This window comes from Amblyomma americanum, chromosome 11, assembly GCF_052857255.1.
Source record: "Amblyomma americanum isolate KBUSLIRL-KWMA chromosome 11, ASM5285725v1, whole genome shotgun sequence".
Taxonomy (NCBI): Eukaryota; Metazoa; Arthropoda; class Arachnida; order Ixodida; family Ixodidae; genus Amblyomma; species Amblyomma americanum.
Window position 1 is genome coordinate 111601753 of NC_135507.1, and position 19135 is coordinate 111620887.

At 46.0% G+C, this 19135-nt stretch overlaps 1 protein-coding gene across 2 annotated transcripts in view; it reads left to right on the plus strand.

Annotated features, from left to right (window-relative positions):
* LOC144110595 (histone deacetylase 3-like) overlaps positions 1 to 19135 on the plus strand; it is a 143362-nt gene that overhangs the window by 68658 nt on the left and 55569 nt on the right. For both annotated transcript variants that reach the window (XM_077643614.1, XM_077643613.1), the window contains exon 5: positions 10813 to 10983. In XM_077643614.1, the coding sequence (XP_077499740.1) occupies positions 10813 to 10983 (171 nt within the window). The remainder of the gene's footprint in view (positions 1 to 10812; positions 10984 to 19135) is intronic.

Genomic DNA, 19135 nt, shown 5'->3' on the forward strand with positions numbered 1-19135 from the left:
ACATTTTGATACGTTAAGGGTCATTAACCATTTATTGCACCTCTCATTAATAAGAAGAAGATCCGATTGGAGTACCAGATGGTTGTTAGCAGATTTAATAGGGCGGTAGATAATACAATCATCTGCGAATATTCGCATAGAGGAAGATACGTTATTAGGTGAGTCGTTTATATATATAAGAAATTATTGACAAATACGAACTGTTGGCGATCTGTGAGGAAGTTATGAAGCCATGATAAAGTTAACGAGTCTAGACGGAGTGATGATAGTTTTGTAATGCGGCAGTGAGCTACGCGGTCGAAGGGTTTGGCAAAATCAAGAAATATACAATCAGTTTGCAGGTTATCGTTCATATTAAAATGCAAGTCAGTGGTTAGTTCGAATAACTTTGTTTCACAGGAATGGCCCTTTCTAAACCCATGTTGATTGCTTAACGCAGCTTTTATGATAGGCAGAATGGTAATTTTATCCTTATTGCATTCCTTGAATTCTTGTTCCTTGAAGATTGCATTATTGTGGCTCCAGTAGTGAAAACCTTTAAACCTTTCTCTCAGTTCACAGCCACAGACATGTCTGACCACAAAACCGAACCAAGCAGCTGGCCTTAGCTTCTGCGTTCCGATGCAGCAGTGCAGAGTACTGTCGGACAGGGTGTACCAGCTGGCTTTTTTTGTACTTTGTGTAATTGGGGCATCAGCTAGTGATGCAGCAAGTGGCAGAAAGGGAATCCAGCGCTACTGCCAGCCTGTGTAAAGCAGCACAAGTGTTTTCAAAGCTTTGCTGGTCTTGCTCTTGAGTGGGGACGTGGGGATCGAAGGTGAAATTTGTAATTTTTTGTGTAGAGCAATGAAATTTGGCATGCTTATTGGGAAGTCCACTGAATGCTTAAATACAAAATTTCACTGAAATATCCTAAGCAGTTTTGACGTTTTACAGTAAAACCTTGTTAATTCCAAGTCATTGGGACCACAAAAAATAATCAAATTAACCAGGTTTTCGAATTAACCAACCATAGCAATAAAATTGACCCAGGTGAGAAATTTTGTTGCGGGAACGTGCTAGCTTTACTGGACAAACTTTGCGATTAGCATATATTGTTGTGTAAAAGTCGACCGTCCAGCCCTTGCTGGCCACAAAAAGGAAGTTAACTCCAAATATAAGTCGGCACATAATCCCCGCTCTCCTCCCACCCATTCCGTGAGCTTCGTCCCCCTGCCTCTTCTTGTGTTATACGGGATGGCATCGCGGTGCTCGTGAACTCCAACCAATGAATGCGTAATGATGCAATCACAAGGACAAAAGTCCGAAGCCAGTGGAGATCAAAAGCAAAAAAGCATCGTTCCACCTTTTCTCCACACCCACGTGAAAGGCAAACTGAACTGCAAACGGCCCTGTAGTTTCAGGTTCCGGTGCAATGGAATCGGAAATTTGCCGTACGCTACATGGCACTTGTCTGAGGAAGCGAATGCCAGCACAAACGAGCCTGGTAAACGGTGCAGAATTTGAATTTTCTTCTGCAGAACCGATTTGCCTACAAATTAACAACTTTTTTTGATGCAAGGAACCCCATGCGTCCTATCAGGAATGGGCGCTGCAGGGGGCACATCCAAAACTATATTAAACCCTGCAAATAGATCGGCTCTGCGCACAGGTCGACCCCGAACTTTAGGATGGCCTTTTTTTGAAGAAAGGTCAGCCTAACCCTCTAACCACAGTGCACTTCTTAAAGAAACAACACAGGCCGGCATTGTATGCTGTCAACCAGTCGCAGGCACGTAGCAAGAATGGTCGCGTCGCGGGACATGCACTTATGCTGTTAGGGGTAAGACGCTGCCTTGACCACGGCAAGGCTGGACGAGCGTGCAAACCACTACCTTCAGTCTGGCCATGCCTTGATGGAGCGCTGAGAGTATGTTACTTTGAGACTGTTATCCACGCCTGTGTTGCAGTGAAGCACGTCTTCTCCACTGCAGGCGCGTGCTTCGGCTGTCCGTAAGCTGTACCAGATTGGTATTTGTGCTGAGAGTACGGGGGCTGGAGCACTTCGCATATCGAACATCATCACTGCTAATTGGCATTGCTCTGCAGCGCCGCTTCACAGCTCCAAGGGGCCGTTGCTCCATCGGTCTGTGGCAAAATCAGGATCGGACATCCTCGTATAGCACCTCAGATCTTCAAACTAGCCAGGCTAGTGCATGCTACTGCTTTGAATTATCCGGTTAGATTTACATTAGAACTTACGGGACCACCAATATCCTTCGGATTATCTGGGATTTCAAGGTCAGAGTTTGTATTACGGAGGTTTTAGTGGAAATTTTTGTATGCGTCATTGCTATACCAAACTTGCAGAAAGCCTGGTGTGGCAACAAAACTGGGTATAAACCTGCAGTCTCTTGCAAGTTTTACCGAAAGGAATGACTGATGCAGTGACATTCTCCAAATATTTTAGCACACCGATTTTTTTTTACACAGAATTTTATATCTATGCTTGGGTAATGCACTTATCATCGTGTCAAATTAGCAATAAGAGTCTAAAATGAAGAAAAAGTGACTCAGTAATATTGGAATGCCACTGCGTAAAAAATTTATCAAGGAACCTGCTGCAACAATTGACATGAAAATGCTTGAAGCCATTATGCTACGTTTTCTTGAAGTAAAGTAGTTAGGGTCCGTATTCCGAGTTTTTGTCATAATCCAAAGCATCAAAATCTGCTGTAGTGGCCACACCTGATTAGTCGAAACGTCAGAAGCAGTTGTGCTGGTTCGGATGCAGCGGAAAGGGTCGAAGAAGGCGGACAGTGACGTCAAACACATAGCATATCCTCCATAGCAGCAGATACTCAAGGGTAGCCAACAAGGAAGCGGAGCCTCTCGCTTTTCGACACGTGAACCGGCTATAAACTGGGCACAGGGCTTTTGCTTTGGCTTATCTTGCTTATAACAAATTGGATGGATGACAAATTTGACCTCTTTTTTTATTTCATTGGACTATTCGGTAGCTCCTAGGCCTAATGAGCACCGGTTTGTTGTAGAAATTGTTCTCTTCATCCATACCGAATGGTGCCACTGTTAATGGAGTTATCTCCTCTACGTACATTGAATGATGTAACACGAAGCATATTTCCCACAAAATGCTTCCGTTTACTGCACGCAAACATGCATTTGCTATTCTAGAACTCTATACTAGCTGTTGAAGATCATGTGTAATGTCTGGCAGCGTGAAACCGCTCATGTGCACGGATGGTTATTTGCCAGCGATGCGCTGCTGCGCTGACGCATTTGACATACCAGAGGTGGTTTTTCAGTGTCCTTTGCAGGTCTCCTCCATTTGGCTGCACTTTTTTTCACTAGTTTGCAAAAGTGCCATGCCAGTGCAGCGCCAGTTCTTCCGGTGCGAGTGTAGCCTGACACTAGTGCTCTTGGGGCAGCGGCCAAATTGAGTGCTAAAGTGCAGAAACATTCGTCTGCTGAGTTTTTGTTTGTTGCATGGTTTGACATATGTGTGGGATTGTGCTAGAGCAGCTATGGATTTTGTTAATTCCAAAAGTGATGAAGAATTTGACACCGCCTTTTCCATTGTGTTGTGCTAAGTGGCGCAGGCTGGTCGACCGCAATTGAGTCAACGGGTGCTTTGAAGAGGCAACAAACTTTTGAACTCATGAAGTTATTCAGACTTCTGCTCGAGACGAACTTTGACAGGTTATACGCATGATTCAAGCTGTTGCCGTTTTATCCGAAAAGTGACTTCGGTTGTCCACCAATTGCAGAAGGAAAGAGTTGCCTGATAACTTACTATATTTGAACTCAACAACTCACGCTAACTGTCGGCGGATGGTGGCGGCAGAGTAGCTATCGGAGACTGAAGGCGTGGGCTGACGGCGACCTCTGGGCCAGTTGCTGCTGTAAGCGGAGGTACTGATGTACGCAGTGAGTCATGCATCATAAACTTTGCAATCACCCACGTATTAAAAAGCATCTTACCATCTGCCTCTTATGGAAACGCTTCATCGTGCTGTGTGCAGTAATCATATTTGAACACAAAAGAGCAATGGTGTAAAACGGCGTGCAAGGCTGGACAGAAAGATGAAAACCCATATGCAGTGCGCCGTGCCAGCTAGTAGTATACGCATGTATTACACAGACACGCACACACACGCGCATACACGCACTTACGTGCAGTCAGTTCATCTGTTTGGTGAGGGCGTGGTGCAGATGCCGCGTCTAGCACGGGTATGTGGTCATCTCAACTATGGTCTCAGCGCCGCTCTCTGACAAGCTTGGCCGTGTAGACATCTGCTACGGAGCGCGCCAAACACCTTGCACTATTTGCACGAGAAGAGTACTCACCGAGAGGCTAGTGCAGAAGTACAGAGCTTGTGCAGCACGAAGTCAGATCGGGGGCCTAAGTGCAGGTGGCACTAGCTGCACTGTCAAACCGAGTGCGAGCGCACTGCACCTCCTGAACTGGTGCAGAAAATGCAGCCAAATTGAGGAGACCTTATGCTTCTCGATAGCCACGCTGTGGTGTGGCTCTGCATTGAGCTTGCGAGTTAGCTTGCAAGTTGGTTTTCAGGCGTCAGTGTGGGCATGCGTATGCTTCGCACCATGGCGAACCTATGAAAACTTCGTCTGCAAAGTCTCCCAATGCATATGTGTAGAGAAGTACAGCATGATTTATTTTTAGCTCATCCCTTTTATTTATTCGCTGCAGAAAAATAAAAAGCCTAACAGCAGCATCTCACGGTTCTTGCAGTGCCTGCATAAAAGGATTGAAACACATAAATTAATGTCTGCACAACCGTCCATTCAAAGCAGCAACTTACGTTCAGTGATGTTGTAGGCGGCAAGTCGTCACGGTGTCTTGATGGTTCAGCACGGCAGCGAGCATGCATTGTGCAGCGAGTGAGTGCACGCCGCAAATTTTCCTCTCCGATTCTTTACCATCGGCGGCTGCAGCGGCTGCCTTCTGTCACTGCAAAGCATACAAAGTTGCCTACACCATTTTCTTCTCTATGTATGCTTCTGGCCTTTACGGCGCAGAAAAAAGTGCCTGAACTATTGTTCTTATTTATTAAAGCCAACTGCGTAAATGAGGCAGCTTTTTATTACCCCTATGCAGTGGAATCCGATGCACAACTAAAATTGTGGCTGAATTTTCCTTCTCCTGCATTGGTCGCATTCCATTTTCGGCAGAGAGCAATAGCGCCACTGGATGTTTGCTGCGGCAACCGCAACTCAGTGACATCCTGCTGCCGTTCACAGTCGCAACTGAACAGATATCCGCTTCCGGCATTTTGACCAACCAGTTGTGGTTGCTGTGGCAGGTTGTGATGCTTTTGAGTATGACACAAACTCTGCATACTCCCCCGATCAAAAAACAGTTTTGAGGAGACTTGCATTTTCACTGAGATTTCAGCCAGATTTTTGCTGCATAAGGATAAAAACATTTCTTTAAGGTTACTTGTGGACTGTTCTCTGAGAAAATTTTTCGATATATAATTGACTTTACTGGGTACCAAATTTGGTGTTTTAAGAAATGAGATTTTCTTGGTGGTGTTTGCGTTTCATCAGCAAAATTGAGATTGCTGTGACTGCCTCAGTGTTAACTGACAGCAGGCAGTGAAGTGGGTAACCTGCGGCTACCCGGTGGGGATCCTTGTGTTTCTGTCGGGCCTCATAGATTGCATGTTTAGCACTGTGGCGTTGCAGTTTGTGTTGCCACAGGTGCAGCTTTGTGGTTAGTGCAGGAAATTAAGACAGCTTCCTTGTGGCCGCTGTCACGGTTCTGAGGTTCTCGTTGCACACTGTGCTCTTGCTTTTTTGTGATCCTCCTGTGCTGCTAACTTGTCTTCTGTTCTTGGCATACACACTAGAAAGGACAAAACACTGTGCTAGGCTAGCGGCACATTTCCTTGCAGCGACTCACTGCCTGCCAGGTTTGGGCACCATAGTCGCTAGGCCTTTTTTTTGTCCTTCACATGAAGCCCTAGCGAAAGTGCTTTGTATCTATTCACGGTTTACTGTATAAGGTCTATCCTGTTGCCACTTTGCCAGCACACAATCGCCTCACATTAAAATCAACATATAATTGATTTCTACGAAGCCTTTGACGGTGAAGCATGGAGAAATGCAGGCCAGCCAAAAGCCATCTTGTGCAGATGGGTGTGGGTCGCACGCGTAGGGCGCCGCTCTGAACAGTCAGCCAAGGCATTGAATGGCAGATCTTCAGAAGATCTTAATACAGTAGAAACCAGCTGTTACATTCCTGGGTGCTGCGTTTTCCCGGCTGCAACGTTTTCGTGAGCCATTCCCGACCAAGCTCCCATAGAAACGCATGCAGTACAAACTCAGCTGTTACGTCGCAACTGTGGCAGCGTCCCTGCATGCTACATCGCGAATGTCACTTCGGAATTGTGGTTTACCCTGTCCCGGAATTTTTTACAGCCTATGTTTAGCGCACGTGGAACATCGACGGCATACTAGTCGAAGCAGAACTCGTCGACACCTAGTCGCCACCATGTTCAGCGGCTTCTATCATGTTACACCCACACCGATGCCGAGCACACCCCAGGGTGGCATGAAATTTTATTTTATTTATCGATACTGCGGAGTTGCCTGACTCCAAGCAGGAGTGAGCACAATAATAAGCAAACACATCATACATGAACTTCATATAGTGACATACATATGGTATGAATACAATAGAAAGATCACACACGTGAGGCTCTCAGGTTAGCAATGAACATTTCCACATTCAGGCTGTTCACAACACAGTTTAGCAATTTATTCCAATCGCTAATTGCTTTGGCAAAAAATGAGAATTGCTGTGGCCGTTGGTGCTGTTCCATTGCTTTCGTGAGTGCAGAGACGGAAGGCGTGAAAAAGGAACTATGCTGCGGTAAACTCAGTGCAGGCAGTGGTGCAGCACATTTTACAGCACCACCCGCCTGCGGAGCAAAGCGTGGCGCAACTGCGAAGAGGAAGCGCGTGCTGCCGCTGACAGACCTCTTGAGCTAGCCACCCTACCTCAGCTCATGCAGTGGTGAATGGCGACGGTGCGCACCACTCTGGCACCATTTATGAGCAAGCAGTGGTTCGCTCAGTTACACCGGCGACAGTGACGCGGCTTAACCCATGAACGGCGCTGAAGAGCTGCACTCTCAAAAGAAACATTTTTTTTTCAAGCGCTTCTCAGCTGCTGTGTTTCCTAGACGTTTTTTTCTGCAGCCCCGTGAAAAAACTAACAGCGGGGCTCTACTGTAACCTAAAATTACATGCCGTTTGTCAGAAAAGTGATCTAGCAGCCTGTTTTACTCCTGGCAGTTAATTCGTGCCTGTTGTCTGGTGTGCATCCTATCATCCATACTTTCAGTGCATTATGTATTAGAAGGATTCGTTGGGCCTGCACTATTTAGTCGTAATAATCAGTGGTGCAGCATAAAACACGGGATGCATAATCGGGGCTCTGCTGTAGTCTGAGAAATATTGTGGCAAAATGCCAGTCTGGTGCAAGGGCTGCAGCCCATCAGAGCCGCGAAAAAGAAGTGCTGCCTTTACACGATTTTTATATGCGGTAGTCATAGCCCTTTGGAATGCATGGAATGGACACTGGAATACTGCAACCGCAGGTAAGTGCTCAAGGAAGCAGGTGCCAGTTATTTGCAGCACCGAGATTTGTGGAGATCTGAGGACATGCCAGGATGCATTGTGAGAGCATTGCATTCACATTGTGCCCTGACCATCTAGCCCAAGCAGCTGTGTCGCTTCTGTTGTCGGTCATCTGGCTGAATTGCCAGTCATTAGTTTCAGTTCAGTAGGGAGGGACATCTCGCAGCATCGGAGACGTATAGCAGAACCCACCCAGCAAACCATCTGAGGCCTCTTCAGTTTTTAAAACTTCCGAGTGCTCGTTGTTTGAAGGCCATCCTGAATTAAAGGGGGGGGGGGGGGGGGGGGGGGGGGGGACGCTGTTTTGAAATCCCCACAATTCTAAAAAAAATAATTTTTTGATAATTGTATCTGCTTGCATATCTTGCTTTTCATACTGTCCCAAAGTTTCGTTGCGGAAATCGACCGGGAAGTACTCTAGAAGAATTGTTTCATTGCTATGCATTGCAGGGAAACAACGCTCAAACAATTTGCATTTTTCTCCTTTAAAGGGATACTGCATTAAATTGCGACTTTCTGTAAAGTCGCAGAAATTGGATTCAGAAGGTGTGATTATCGAATGTTTCAGTCTTTATTTCATTTATTTTTGTGTGGATGGCGTTATTTTGTAGGTTTTGTGCGCACGCGCCATTTGCCAGCCCGCCCAGGCTTGAGGCGTGCGTGACCTCCCTCGTCTCGCGGCGGCCTGTTCCTGTCGCACTGTGCTGACATCGGTTCAGTTGTCACGCCTGGAAGTTCAGAGTTGGCTGCATGGAAACATGAAACAGATCGACAGTTGCAGCCTGGAAACTGGCAGTGGTGGTAACAATTATATCTTTCAGATAACGAAATGACCACGGACTAGAGATACGGCTATGACCCCGCAGCCTCATCGAGCGACGACGAGGAAAAGCGAGCCTGGAAGATGACATTTTGCCCAGGCGTGCTTCCCGTAATGGCAGCTGTGCATATTGTAATCCAGTTTGATATGACCTAGACAAGTTTTTCTGAATTAAGTATTGCAACATTTTCTTTGCCGAAGGTAAATCAAGGCATCACCTTCATTTATTGCTCCAGCCACACAAAAAGAACAGCCGCAGCGCTGGTAGGGGGATTTGAAATAGGACTTATTCATCGTGTAGGCAGAGCGAGCAACGGAGTGAGTGCACGCTGTAAAAAGAAGCATTGGCATAGTGAAAAAGAATGCAGCACGTAGCTTTGTGACTGGAGCACTGTTAATACGCTGCCAGACTTGCGTGCGTAACTCTCACGAATGGGATCTGGCGTGCAATTCTCGTGGCATTGGCCTTTTAGTATATTATCAACCTCGTTACTTTATGATGGTCTCAGGCACGAGTGAAGAAATTCTCTCTCGTTTTGTAGCGATCGCTACATTACGGTAGCATTTCGAGCCTTCAGTGTGGCGGCGCCACCACCCGGTGGCTGATCACCGTGGTGCCGTGGCTGATCACGTGGTTCGTCACGTTGTTGGTCACGTGACCAAGTTCCACTCGGCCAGCTGTAGCTATCGCGTCACCCCAGGTTTAACCAGAGCTAAATCACCACCAAATTTTTTTTCTTGTATTTGCACATGCTTGCATGAAAACACTCTTACACGATATATTTATTTTCTGCCCGTTCAAGCATACACATATATTGTCTGCTGGTGGTTTGTTCGGTGCTGTACTGCACTGTAAATGTACTGTACTGTAAATGTACTGTAAATTCGGAATACGAGAGATGAGTGTGTTTATAATCTGTATTTCTGTTCCGCGTTGCATCCAAGATGATTTTCTTTTGGAGGTTGTGTGAATCGGCGAAAAATACTTCCGAACTGTCTCTTGACAAAAAAATTACACATGTAACAAATGCTGCTGTGTTTTTGGCTATCCTCTGTAATTACAAGCACTAACATGTACCACAGAGTGCACATTTTTTGCAGTAAACTCCGTGCTCTTTATAATTATAAGTGACCTGTAATTTTCATGCAGTTTAGGTCTTCTTTTCGCTAAAGCGTGGCTGTCATGCTTTCGGTCTTGCGCTTTCTAGGGAATGTTGCCACCTTGTTTTGTGAGGTGGCGCACAGCTGACCTGGAGGACAACGATGTAGCTCTTGAAGTATCGCTTATCGACTGCTATTACCGCTGTATCGAGGACAACAACAACCGCTTCCTCCTGCCTGGCTCTATGTCTTTAGTAACGTCTCCCTCACAAATACACGGCACATTATGTACAGAAATGAGTCCGGTTTGAGGCACTGTCGTTTCAGTCATTTTGATTCGGAACAGAGAAAATTTATATCTTAGTCGCTGTTAATTATATTGCTGCGATAAAAATTCGGACATAGGTTTGCCGCGATGGCTAGCTGCGCCACACGTCCCCTTACATGGTGCAGCAGGCGCACGCCGTGGCACCAAAGCGGCCGGGCACGGAGGCAAGGAGACGCGTGACGTCTCAAAGCTTCCAAGAAGCAGTAGTTTGGGCCGCTGCTGCCAGGTGCACCAGTTCAAGGAAAAAATGCGGAGAAAAGGGGCTTTCTGCTGGCTTCGTGTAAAAATGATGCTGTTTCAGTTGTGTTAGGAACTCCAGCATTAATTCTAGTAGAAAATTAGACCGCATAAAATTTGATGCAGTATCCCTTTAAGCTTGTCTGCCTAGATGCTCACCTTGTGAAGCAGATTTCTTCATTATCTGTTTTGAGGCCATTTGTTTTGTAGCACTCCTAGAACCTTAGTACAGGTCGAGACATTCTTTTCTTTTCTTCATATTTTTGATATTCAAATTTTTTATGAAATTTCTTTCTCCTTTAGATATGTCAGTGGACACTGCATCACAAAAAAATTCAAAACCAAAATTTGTGCTTTGGGAAGAAGAATTCAGAGAATGTGTTGACCTGTAGCATGTCAGTAGGAGCACAATGAATGTTCAGCCTGCCTTCTACCACATTTTTCTTAACTCTCCAGCCTTCTCACAAGATTCAGAGGAAAAATGTATTTATTAGAAAACAATTTTCTGGGCATATAACAGTGAAATTTAGGCAGATTAATAAAATTATTTCTAATATGTAAAAAAAAAAATTCATGCTAAAACATCAGGAGAGAAAAAATTTTTTGCAGAAAGCCACAGCCCCCCTTAGCATTGTATTGTCTTTTCTTCCGGCTGCAGTGCTGTGACATTGCAATCAACTGGTCAGGCGGCCTGCACCACGCCAAGAAGTTTGAGGCGTCGGGCTTCTGCTACGTCAACGACATTGTCATCGCCATTCTCGAGCTGCTCAAGTACCACCCACGGGTGCTGTACATCGACATTGACATCCACCATGGTGACGGTGTCCAAGTGAGTGCTGCACCTAGACCACGGAGCAAGACTATATAGGAGGTGAAACTCCCATCAGCGCGAGCGAGCGCAGGCAACCAGATAAAGTCGCAAGTGTATGCGCCGACGGGGTTGCATGCAGTGGTGGCGCCATGCGGCGCGTCGTAGAAGCAGCAGCGAAAAAAAAAATGCGGCGCCTGGGTAGGCGGCTTTGGCGTGCTCTCCGGCGGCGCGCACTCAAAGCAGACGACACGGGGGTTTGCTTCAGCGGGCACGCCATGACATTGTATTTCTGCACCTTAAGTCAAACAGCAACAGTTCTTGTCGGTGTCTGCTCAAATGGTTGACGCGTAGCACCAGTTGCTCTTCGGGCTACCAGCGGTAAAGAAGCGCGCGAGAGTGCCCTCAATAGAAGTCAGGCGCGCGCGTCCGAACGGGAGCAACACGCTCGACCGGTTGCCTTGGCAACTGAAACAGGCGGTAGTTTTTTTCCAGGCCGCCAGGCGTCGCCAGCATGATAATGGCGCCGCGGGCTTGTGTGTGACCTTTTCTGGTCGCCGCAGACAGCGGAGTTTCCACTTATATATAGTCTTCCTCCGTGACCTAGACACTGCATCCGAGCTGCCTGATCTTCTCGACCCATGTTTGAGGCCTAATGTGTGTTGTATTTCAGAAGAGTGGACAGGGCACCACAAAAAACTCCTTAACCACATACTTGAAGAAGAAAATGTGATAGCATTTAGGTTGCCTGCTACGGTGTCTACAATGAGTGTCTGATGATCTGTTTTCCCACCAGAACTTGGGTTAGAGCTGGTTCTATTGTTGCCCTTTTATGTTATGCACAAGCCATTGCCGTCTTGAATGTTCCAATATCTTCCATTGGATTATCATGTGGGATTCCCATCTCACCCACTAATCCATTTTTTGGGGTGGGCCTATGCCTAAAATTTTGGGGGTCCTCAGATTCTCCTCCTGGCATAGTGGGCACTTTGTGATGACGTCGCAAGGTCATGTGACCAGTCGAGAAATTCTGCGACAGACAGGCCGGAAACTTTTTATGAGACGACAACCAGAATGCTGTGGTGAATGAGTAGGCGTTGGTTTAAGGGGTTTAACGTCCCAAAGCGACTCAGGTTATGAGGGACACCGTAGTGAAGGGCTCCAGAAATTTCAACCACCTGGGGTTCTTTAACGTGCACTGACATCTCTCTCACAGTACACGGGCCTCTAGAATTTTGCCTCCATTGAAAGTTGACTGCCGTGGCCGGGATCAAACTCGCATCTTTCGGGTCAGCAGCCGAGTGCCATAACCACTGAGCCACAGCGGCGGTGCCGGGTAACCATGTGCCCTTTTTCCATAACTCAGTAGTGGCACCACTGGCGCTCGCTTCCTCCGGCCTTTGCTGTGGCTTTATGACTTCTTTTATTTTCTAGTGTGCATGGCTTTATTGTGAGTAAACTGCCCCGAAGAAAAAAAGCGAGAGACTTTTAGATATTATATCTGTGGGGATGCAGAGTCTGGAAGAAGATTTGACCCGGCCTTGGTATATGCAGCATCTTTTACCCTGAGGACAGAGTTATGGGAGGCTCTACCTGAGTACTAATTTCAAAGCGATTATTTATTTATTTTTATTTATAGATACTGCGATCTAGTACAAGATCATAGCAGGATGGATATATATCAAATATAAAAGTATAGAAACACTGAAATTCATAACATTTGCAGGCAGTTTTCTAACATTACTTAAGAATTCTGGGTAACAATCTTGTTATTTAGGTTATTCCGGTCTGTAATTGTCCTTGGGAAAAAAAGGATATATAAAACAGTTATTTCGCGCGTTTAAAGGGGTTATTGTGAAAACGTGCCTTTGTCTCGTGTTATAACCTGAGGAGTAAGTAAAAAATTGGGAAGTATTAACTTTATAATGCCCATGCACTTGCTGAAAAAATGGCCAGGCTTAGCTTGGTTAAGCCAAGAATGCGTTGCATATCTCGATGGAGTTCCGTGCTGCTGCGTTGACTTGATAGGCTATTGACTCGATCGTCATTGAAACTGCCCGCGTAGCAGCGCTCGATCGCCTTTGAGTCGATAGACTATCGGTTCGAGGGCCCTCGAAATGCCTGTGTGACAGGGGTATAAGACTGTCCCGGCGAAGGAGCGCAGCTCTTTTATACATATGCCATGACGTCAATCATAGCGCAGCGCCCCTAGCGGGAGGAGCGGGAGTCAGGTGGTGGCTGTGGCCGCGTGCGACCGCGCCAGTTGGGGCCCAGCTTTTCCTCCGTGACGTCACGCGTCGGCGCAGCGCCTCTAGCGGGAGGAGCGGGAGTCAGGTGGTGGCTGCGGCCGCGCGAGACCGCGCGAGTTGGGGCCCAGCTTTTCCTCCGGCTGTCGTGACGTCACGTCACGTGGTTTGGTGGCTGCCCGGCCGCGCCCAAGGGCTGAACTGAGTGATTGCAATATGCAACGCATAAAAGAAACTTTAATCGGCAGACGCGATTGCACACAGTCACTGGGGGTAATCCACTTTGTTTCAGGAGCTGGCTGTCATGTACGGCCGTGTGAATTGTAAAGAAACCTAACTACCTTATGCTGTATTCGTTATAGTTTGTTAATATTGATTAAGGTGGAAGGGTCTCAGATAATTACGGCATATTCCAACAACGGGCAGATAAGGGAATTGTGCGCTAAAAGCCTTTAGTGAGTGCTTCTAGAAAAACAGCTTACGGAAGGAATTTGGTACAACAGTATCTGTGTGTTTTGTCCAGAAAGGTGCCTAGTTATCCGGAGGCCCAAATATTTGTACTCTGTTACTTCTAATAGTGATATATTGTTAGTTCCATACATAAACTGAAAAGTTCTTTTCTTGTGTGTAATTCTTATGAAAACGGTTTTTAAAAAAATTAATGGACATTTGCCATTGGTCACACCAAGTAATGACCTTGGTGGACCTTGGTGTGACCTGTTTCTAGTTTTATTAAATGTCTGGATCATCACATAACTGTGCTCTAAGTATATTAATGCAATGCACGCTTAGTGCATTTGCATGACCAACAGGGATCTTGCGAATTGGAAATGATCTATCGATCGAATCTGAAGATTGATATTTTATGCATTTCTCATTGTGCCCCCCCCCCCCCCCCCCCCACACTTTAATGCCTTGATGCTGTGGATTCTTTGATAAATAAATAAATAAATATTTAGAAACAAGATACAGTAGAACCCCGCTATAGTAAACTCGGATATAGTAAAATGAAACTGTGGTACCATTTCACCTCGCATAGATGACATACCTCGCGCAGAATGATGACAGCATGGCATGTGTGAGGCCGACATTCGAAAGTAAATGTATACCAAAAACGATATGGAACGCATGGAATGACCCATATGAAACCAGTTAAGAGGTGGGAAGAAGTTGTTTGTTAAAAGACTCTAGGCACCTAATTTTAGTTGCATGTCTTCTTTCAAGTGGCGCATTAGACATTTGGATGCACGGATCCCCCAGTGGTATTCGCCTACTACTGCTAAATAATTTATAATTGAATTTCTTCTCTTGTGCTGTGTTGATATCATCAGTCAAACGATGGCTGTGACGTGTAGTTGGTCTTAGGTCACGTGAGGCATGAAAAAAATTGCAGTATAAACATAGATGCATAGTTCTAATTCACTGCAACACAAAGTAGCCTGTTTCAGGAATTGGAATGACAACGAATGTCATATAAGTAGTTATATTGTTTTTTCAGGCCTCACGTGACCTCATCACAGCATCATTAGATTGATAAAGCCGTAATAGCATGAAGGAATTCAATTGTAAATTATTTAGTGGTTGTAAGTGGATATCACAGGCTGATGCATGGAATTAATGTCAAGTCTAGTCTGGTTTATTTCAGGCATGCACATCACATGGTTGAGAAGAAGACAAAAAAACCTGTAGTACAGTTAAACCTGGATATAACAAAGTTGAAAAAAGTCCAGGATTTTTCGTTACATCTAGGTTTTCGTTACATGCAGTTTTTGCTAGAAAACCGAGAAGTACAATGCAGAACAGAAACTGAAACAAGAAATAATTGTGGGTGAAATCACTTTGAAATTTTTTACAGAAAACCCCATTACTCGAAGTCATAAACACAGAGAAGCGTTCCATAATCGCGCTGATAGTGCGACTGCGGTAGCAGCCGCTGCCACCTCCGCCTCTACGAGTGGGGTGGGGAGAGGGGAAAAGGCAGGGTCACCAACCGAGCTAGAGCAGAGCGCGCCTGGTCGCGCCGCTGGCGGCCGCGGAGGCGCATGCTTCTACATACTTTTTCTCTCATGTTCCTTCTCTCGGTCTGCCTGCCGCTGTTAACCCAGGAAACGGACTGTGAAGTGCGCTGAGCATTCCGTGGCTTCAGTCTCTTGGTCCCGAGGAATGCCGCGTTTGTGGAGCCACTTAGCCTCAGAGGGACACCAGACTCGGTAGCGGCTGTATTGTGGTCAGCGCGTTGTTAACAAAGGGACCATCCTGTCCCTGTCTCCTTTTTTTGCAACGGTTGTCTTGGTGCCCGCGCCGTCAAGGGTATAACCCGTCTTGAAGAAGCTTACGCAGGTAGGGTGGTCGACATGTGTGCGGCACCAAAGGGTTGCCAAGCTTCGGGCATGCTGGAGAGGCACTTCGCAGAACCAAGTGACCAGGAAGTGCTTATTCCCTTGAAGACTGTTTTTTTTTTTCTGTAGAGAACCAAACGTCTTGAGTGATCGTTCCTTCGGCATACGTTTGTCTCTTATGCATGCCTGCGAAAGAGAAAACAAATGTCAAGGTTAGGAATGTAGTAACTTCTGTGCGGTGGGAAATGGTAGTGGTGTTTGTGTGTTTGGTTGCAACCTCTCCTTCCCCAAATATGTGGCTGGTCGACGGAATTAGAGTTTTGGTTTTCCTTTCCCCGACCATTGTTTAGGTGATATTCTTTCCCCAATCTGTCATTAGTTGACGGAAACCTTATTTTCCTTTTCCTAACCATTGTTTGGTGAGGAGGGTCGCCTGTTAGCTTATTTGTTGTCGTTCACGCTGAGGGCAGAGATAGAGGGGCTAAAAGTAAGCGCTCTCGGCTGAATTCGTCTGATCAATGGTTTATTCATGTTGTAAATAGTTTTCTCCTTGCTCATTTCTTCTTGTTTTATTTATGTTGTAAATAAATAGTTAGCATTCTCCTTTCCTTGAGTAACATGAATGTTTGCGAGTTAGAACTACCAAGTCATCAAGAAACCCCAATTTCAACATCAGCAAGGTGTTTCTTCTCATCGCCACTTTGAACGGGGAAACTCTACTTGGACTCTCCGCCTTGCGTCGCTGGCGCTCTCCATTGGCCCTGCTCCAGAGCTATTGGCGCTGGAATCAAGTGAGCAACGTACCGTGCGGCTGCAATGGGCACGTACTGCTCGTGCTGTTTCGTTCTTGCTATGCCCTATCATCTTTCGCTGCTTTTGTGCATGAACTGTTGTAGTGCCACATGGTGTGGCGTTCCAAAAGTGAAAGCAACGGAGGTGTGCTGGCGGTGCTGGAGCATGACGCGTTGACTCAACTGTGGTTGCTCGTTGCGATCGTTGGCGTTCCTTTCATGTCAATTCATGCTCTATCGGTGTGAAACTTTTCGCCCAAGTTTCATAACTCAGCACAAGCTAAGGTTGTTATATCAGTGTCAATCACTGCTGTGCATTCGTTGCATGGAGGCCTCAAATACACGCGCTTCAATTGGGTGGCGTTGGGGAATTAAAAAACTTCGTTACATCGAGGAATTCGCTATATGGAGGTTGTATAGCGGCTGATGCTGCTCTGTTCTCTTGAACTGCATCGGTGGCAGGGATAGCAAAGAGCTGTTTGGCGTTATGCGCAGCACTTTCACATTTTGGACAAACCATTGAATAATATGTATGCACAGCTTATCTGTTACTGAAATGAGTATAATAAATGTAATAGATTTTACATCACAAGTATATAGTCCAGCACAAAAAGCACTCAAAACATAGCAAGAGCAAGGCTAGCAAATACAGAGGTGTGTATAATGAACAGAAAAGAAAATATTACATATGGTGAAAAAATGCTGCTATAAAAATAAAAGTTTTTGTGTGTTGGTACGAAGGCAAACGATTGGAAGAATTGGGTAGGCCACATCGGCAAGGTAGGCAGAGCATAATTTAGTGCTTGAAATCCGTAATCAGTGTGAGGACATGGAAGATTCCAGAGTTCATGATGACGATTTTGATGGCCATGTGTTTTTTACGCAAGCTGATGGTTTTGTCTACGAACAGCACTTTTCTGTGGCACTGAAAGTTTAAACTGTGCGAAAGAAACGGGGACAAAGACAAGAAACACGCACACACACAGAGCGCAGAATTCCAACTTTTATTCGAAAACGCTTCGAGCATTCCTTTTATACATACCAACCCACCGCATGACACAGCCGGGATCCAACACAGGAGATAAGTTTAACAGTTGAGTAGAGCCACAGGAGATAAGTTTAACAGTTGAGTAGAGCCAATCTGGAGAACCAGTCTAAAAATCCCCAAGTGTGTGTATGCCTAAACACCCTTGACACCTAGATAAAAGTAGAGAGGAAGGTAAAAACTTGACGATGAAACTAAAAATTCAATGAGAACGAAATACGGAAACGGCCGAACCATATATTACGAGCGAAAACTTACTGAGCAAAAGGGATGAGACGTGGAACCAACAGTAACTACAGTAAAATATGAAGGTGCAAGCCCTAAAAAGTAAGCAGAAAAGTATAAAAGCGAAACCATAAAACGATTCAGAACAAGATTAACAACGAGGCTAAAACCGTGAAACCGAGAGTGAAAAATGGAAACAACAATAAACAAAGGTAAAGGCGACACGAGAATGGCAAAGGCTAAAACCGGGCTAAAATTAAGCATTTTATTTATGCGGAAAGTTCTATCGTTTGTTCTGTAGAAGGCTCTTGAAAACTCTTTGAATATATTCCTAATGTGATCATTTTAATGAGAATGACTTCTTTTTGGTCGTAGCATTGCTAGTTCTGTATACGAGTGCTACCTAAATCTTAATTGTTTCATTGTAGTAACATTGACTGTATTTTAAAGCGAAAGCTTTACTACCCTAGCCAGCGAGCCATTTCGGCTCGTCGCACACTTCAGCCGTATGCGCGTGGCCTTACCTTGAGTTGCTGTTGCCTAGCAACGCCGCAGTCGCCCTCCAACAGATGGCGCCACTGGCGTCGCTGCTCGTTCCATCAGATGTGCTCCGCTGGGGTAGAGGGAGAGGAGGTGCCCCCTCGCGGGGGGGTATATATATATATATATAATATAGTGGAAGCAGTTGTGGTTGCTCAATGGGCCAGTGAAAACTTGCACAGTGAAACGGTCACAACTGGTACGATTATCTTGGTTTATTTACCAACGGTTTCAGACGGTGGACCGTTCTTCATCAGGGTTTTAAGTCAAATCATTAAAACCCTGATGAAGGACGCTCCACCATCTGAAATATATATATATATATATATATATATATATATATATATATATATATATATATATATATATATATATATATATATATATATATATATATATATATATTGTCACGTGGCGGCCAGCCGAAGAAAGAGACACGATGATAGATGGAAATGAGATGATTTTAATGGCTGCCGGCCTAGCGCGAGCACTCCTGCCCGCGCCACTACGCAGTTCGTCGTCTTCTTCGTCACACTACTCGGGGCCACCGAGCGATCGTCCCGATCGCGAACGAGAAGATCGGCACTGAAGATGAAATGCTGCAGATTACGATGGGCTTGTAAAATGGTTGGATACAGAAGAAGGAGGTGAAGGGCTTGCCGCCACGGTGAATGAGACGATCGGCGAATGAGTCCCGGTCCACGAAGCATCCGGGCCGCAGGTTGCCAGGAGCCGACGGCCGAGGTCCTTGGACGCACCGAACGGCAGAGGCAGGGGGGGCGGTGTCCTCACGTGTGGGCAGCGTCTCGGGTCGGTCGGGTCATTCCGGTCGCGGCAACGTGGTCAGTTCGTCGTGTCTTGTGGTCGGGGCGGTGGACGGGGCTGGGGTAAGCGGTGAGGTTGGTTCAGGTCTGGCGGGCTGGGCACAGCCGGGCGGTGCGGACCAGGCACACATGGCCGACGACCACGGCAGGCGCAGGACGCCGA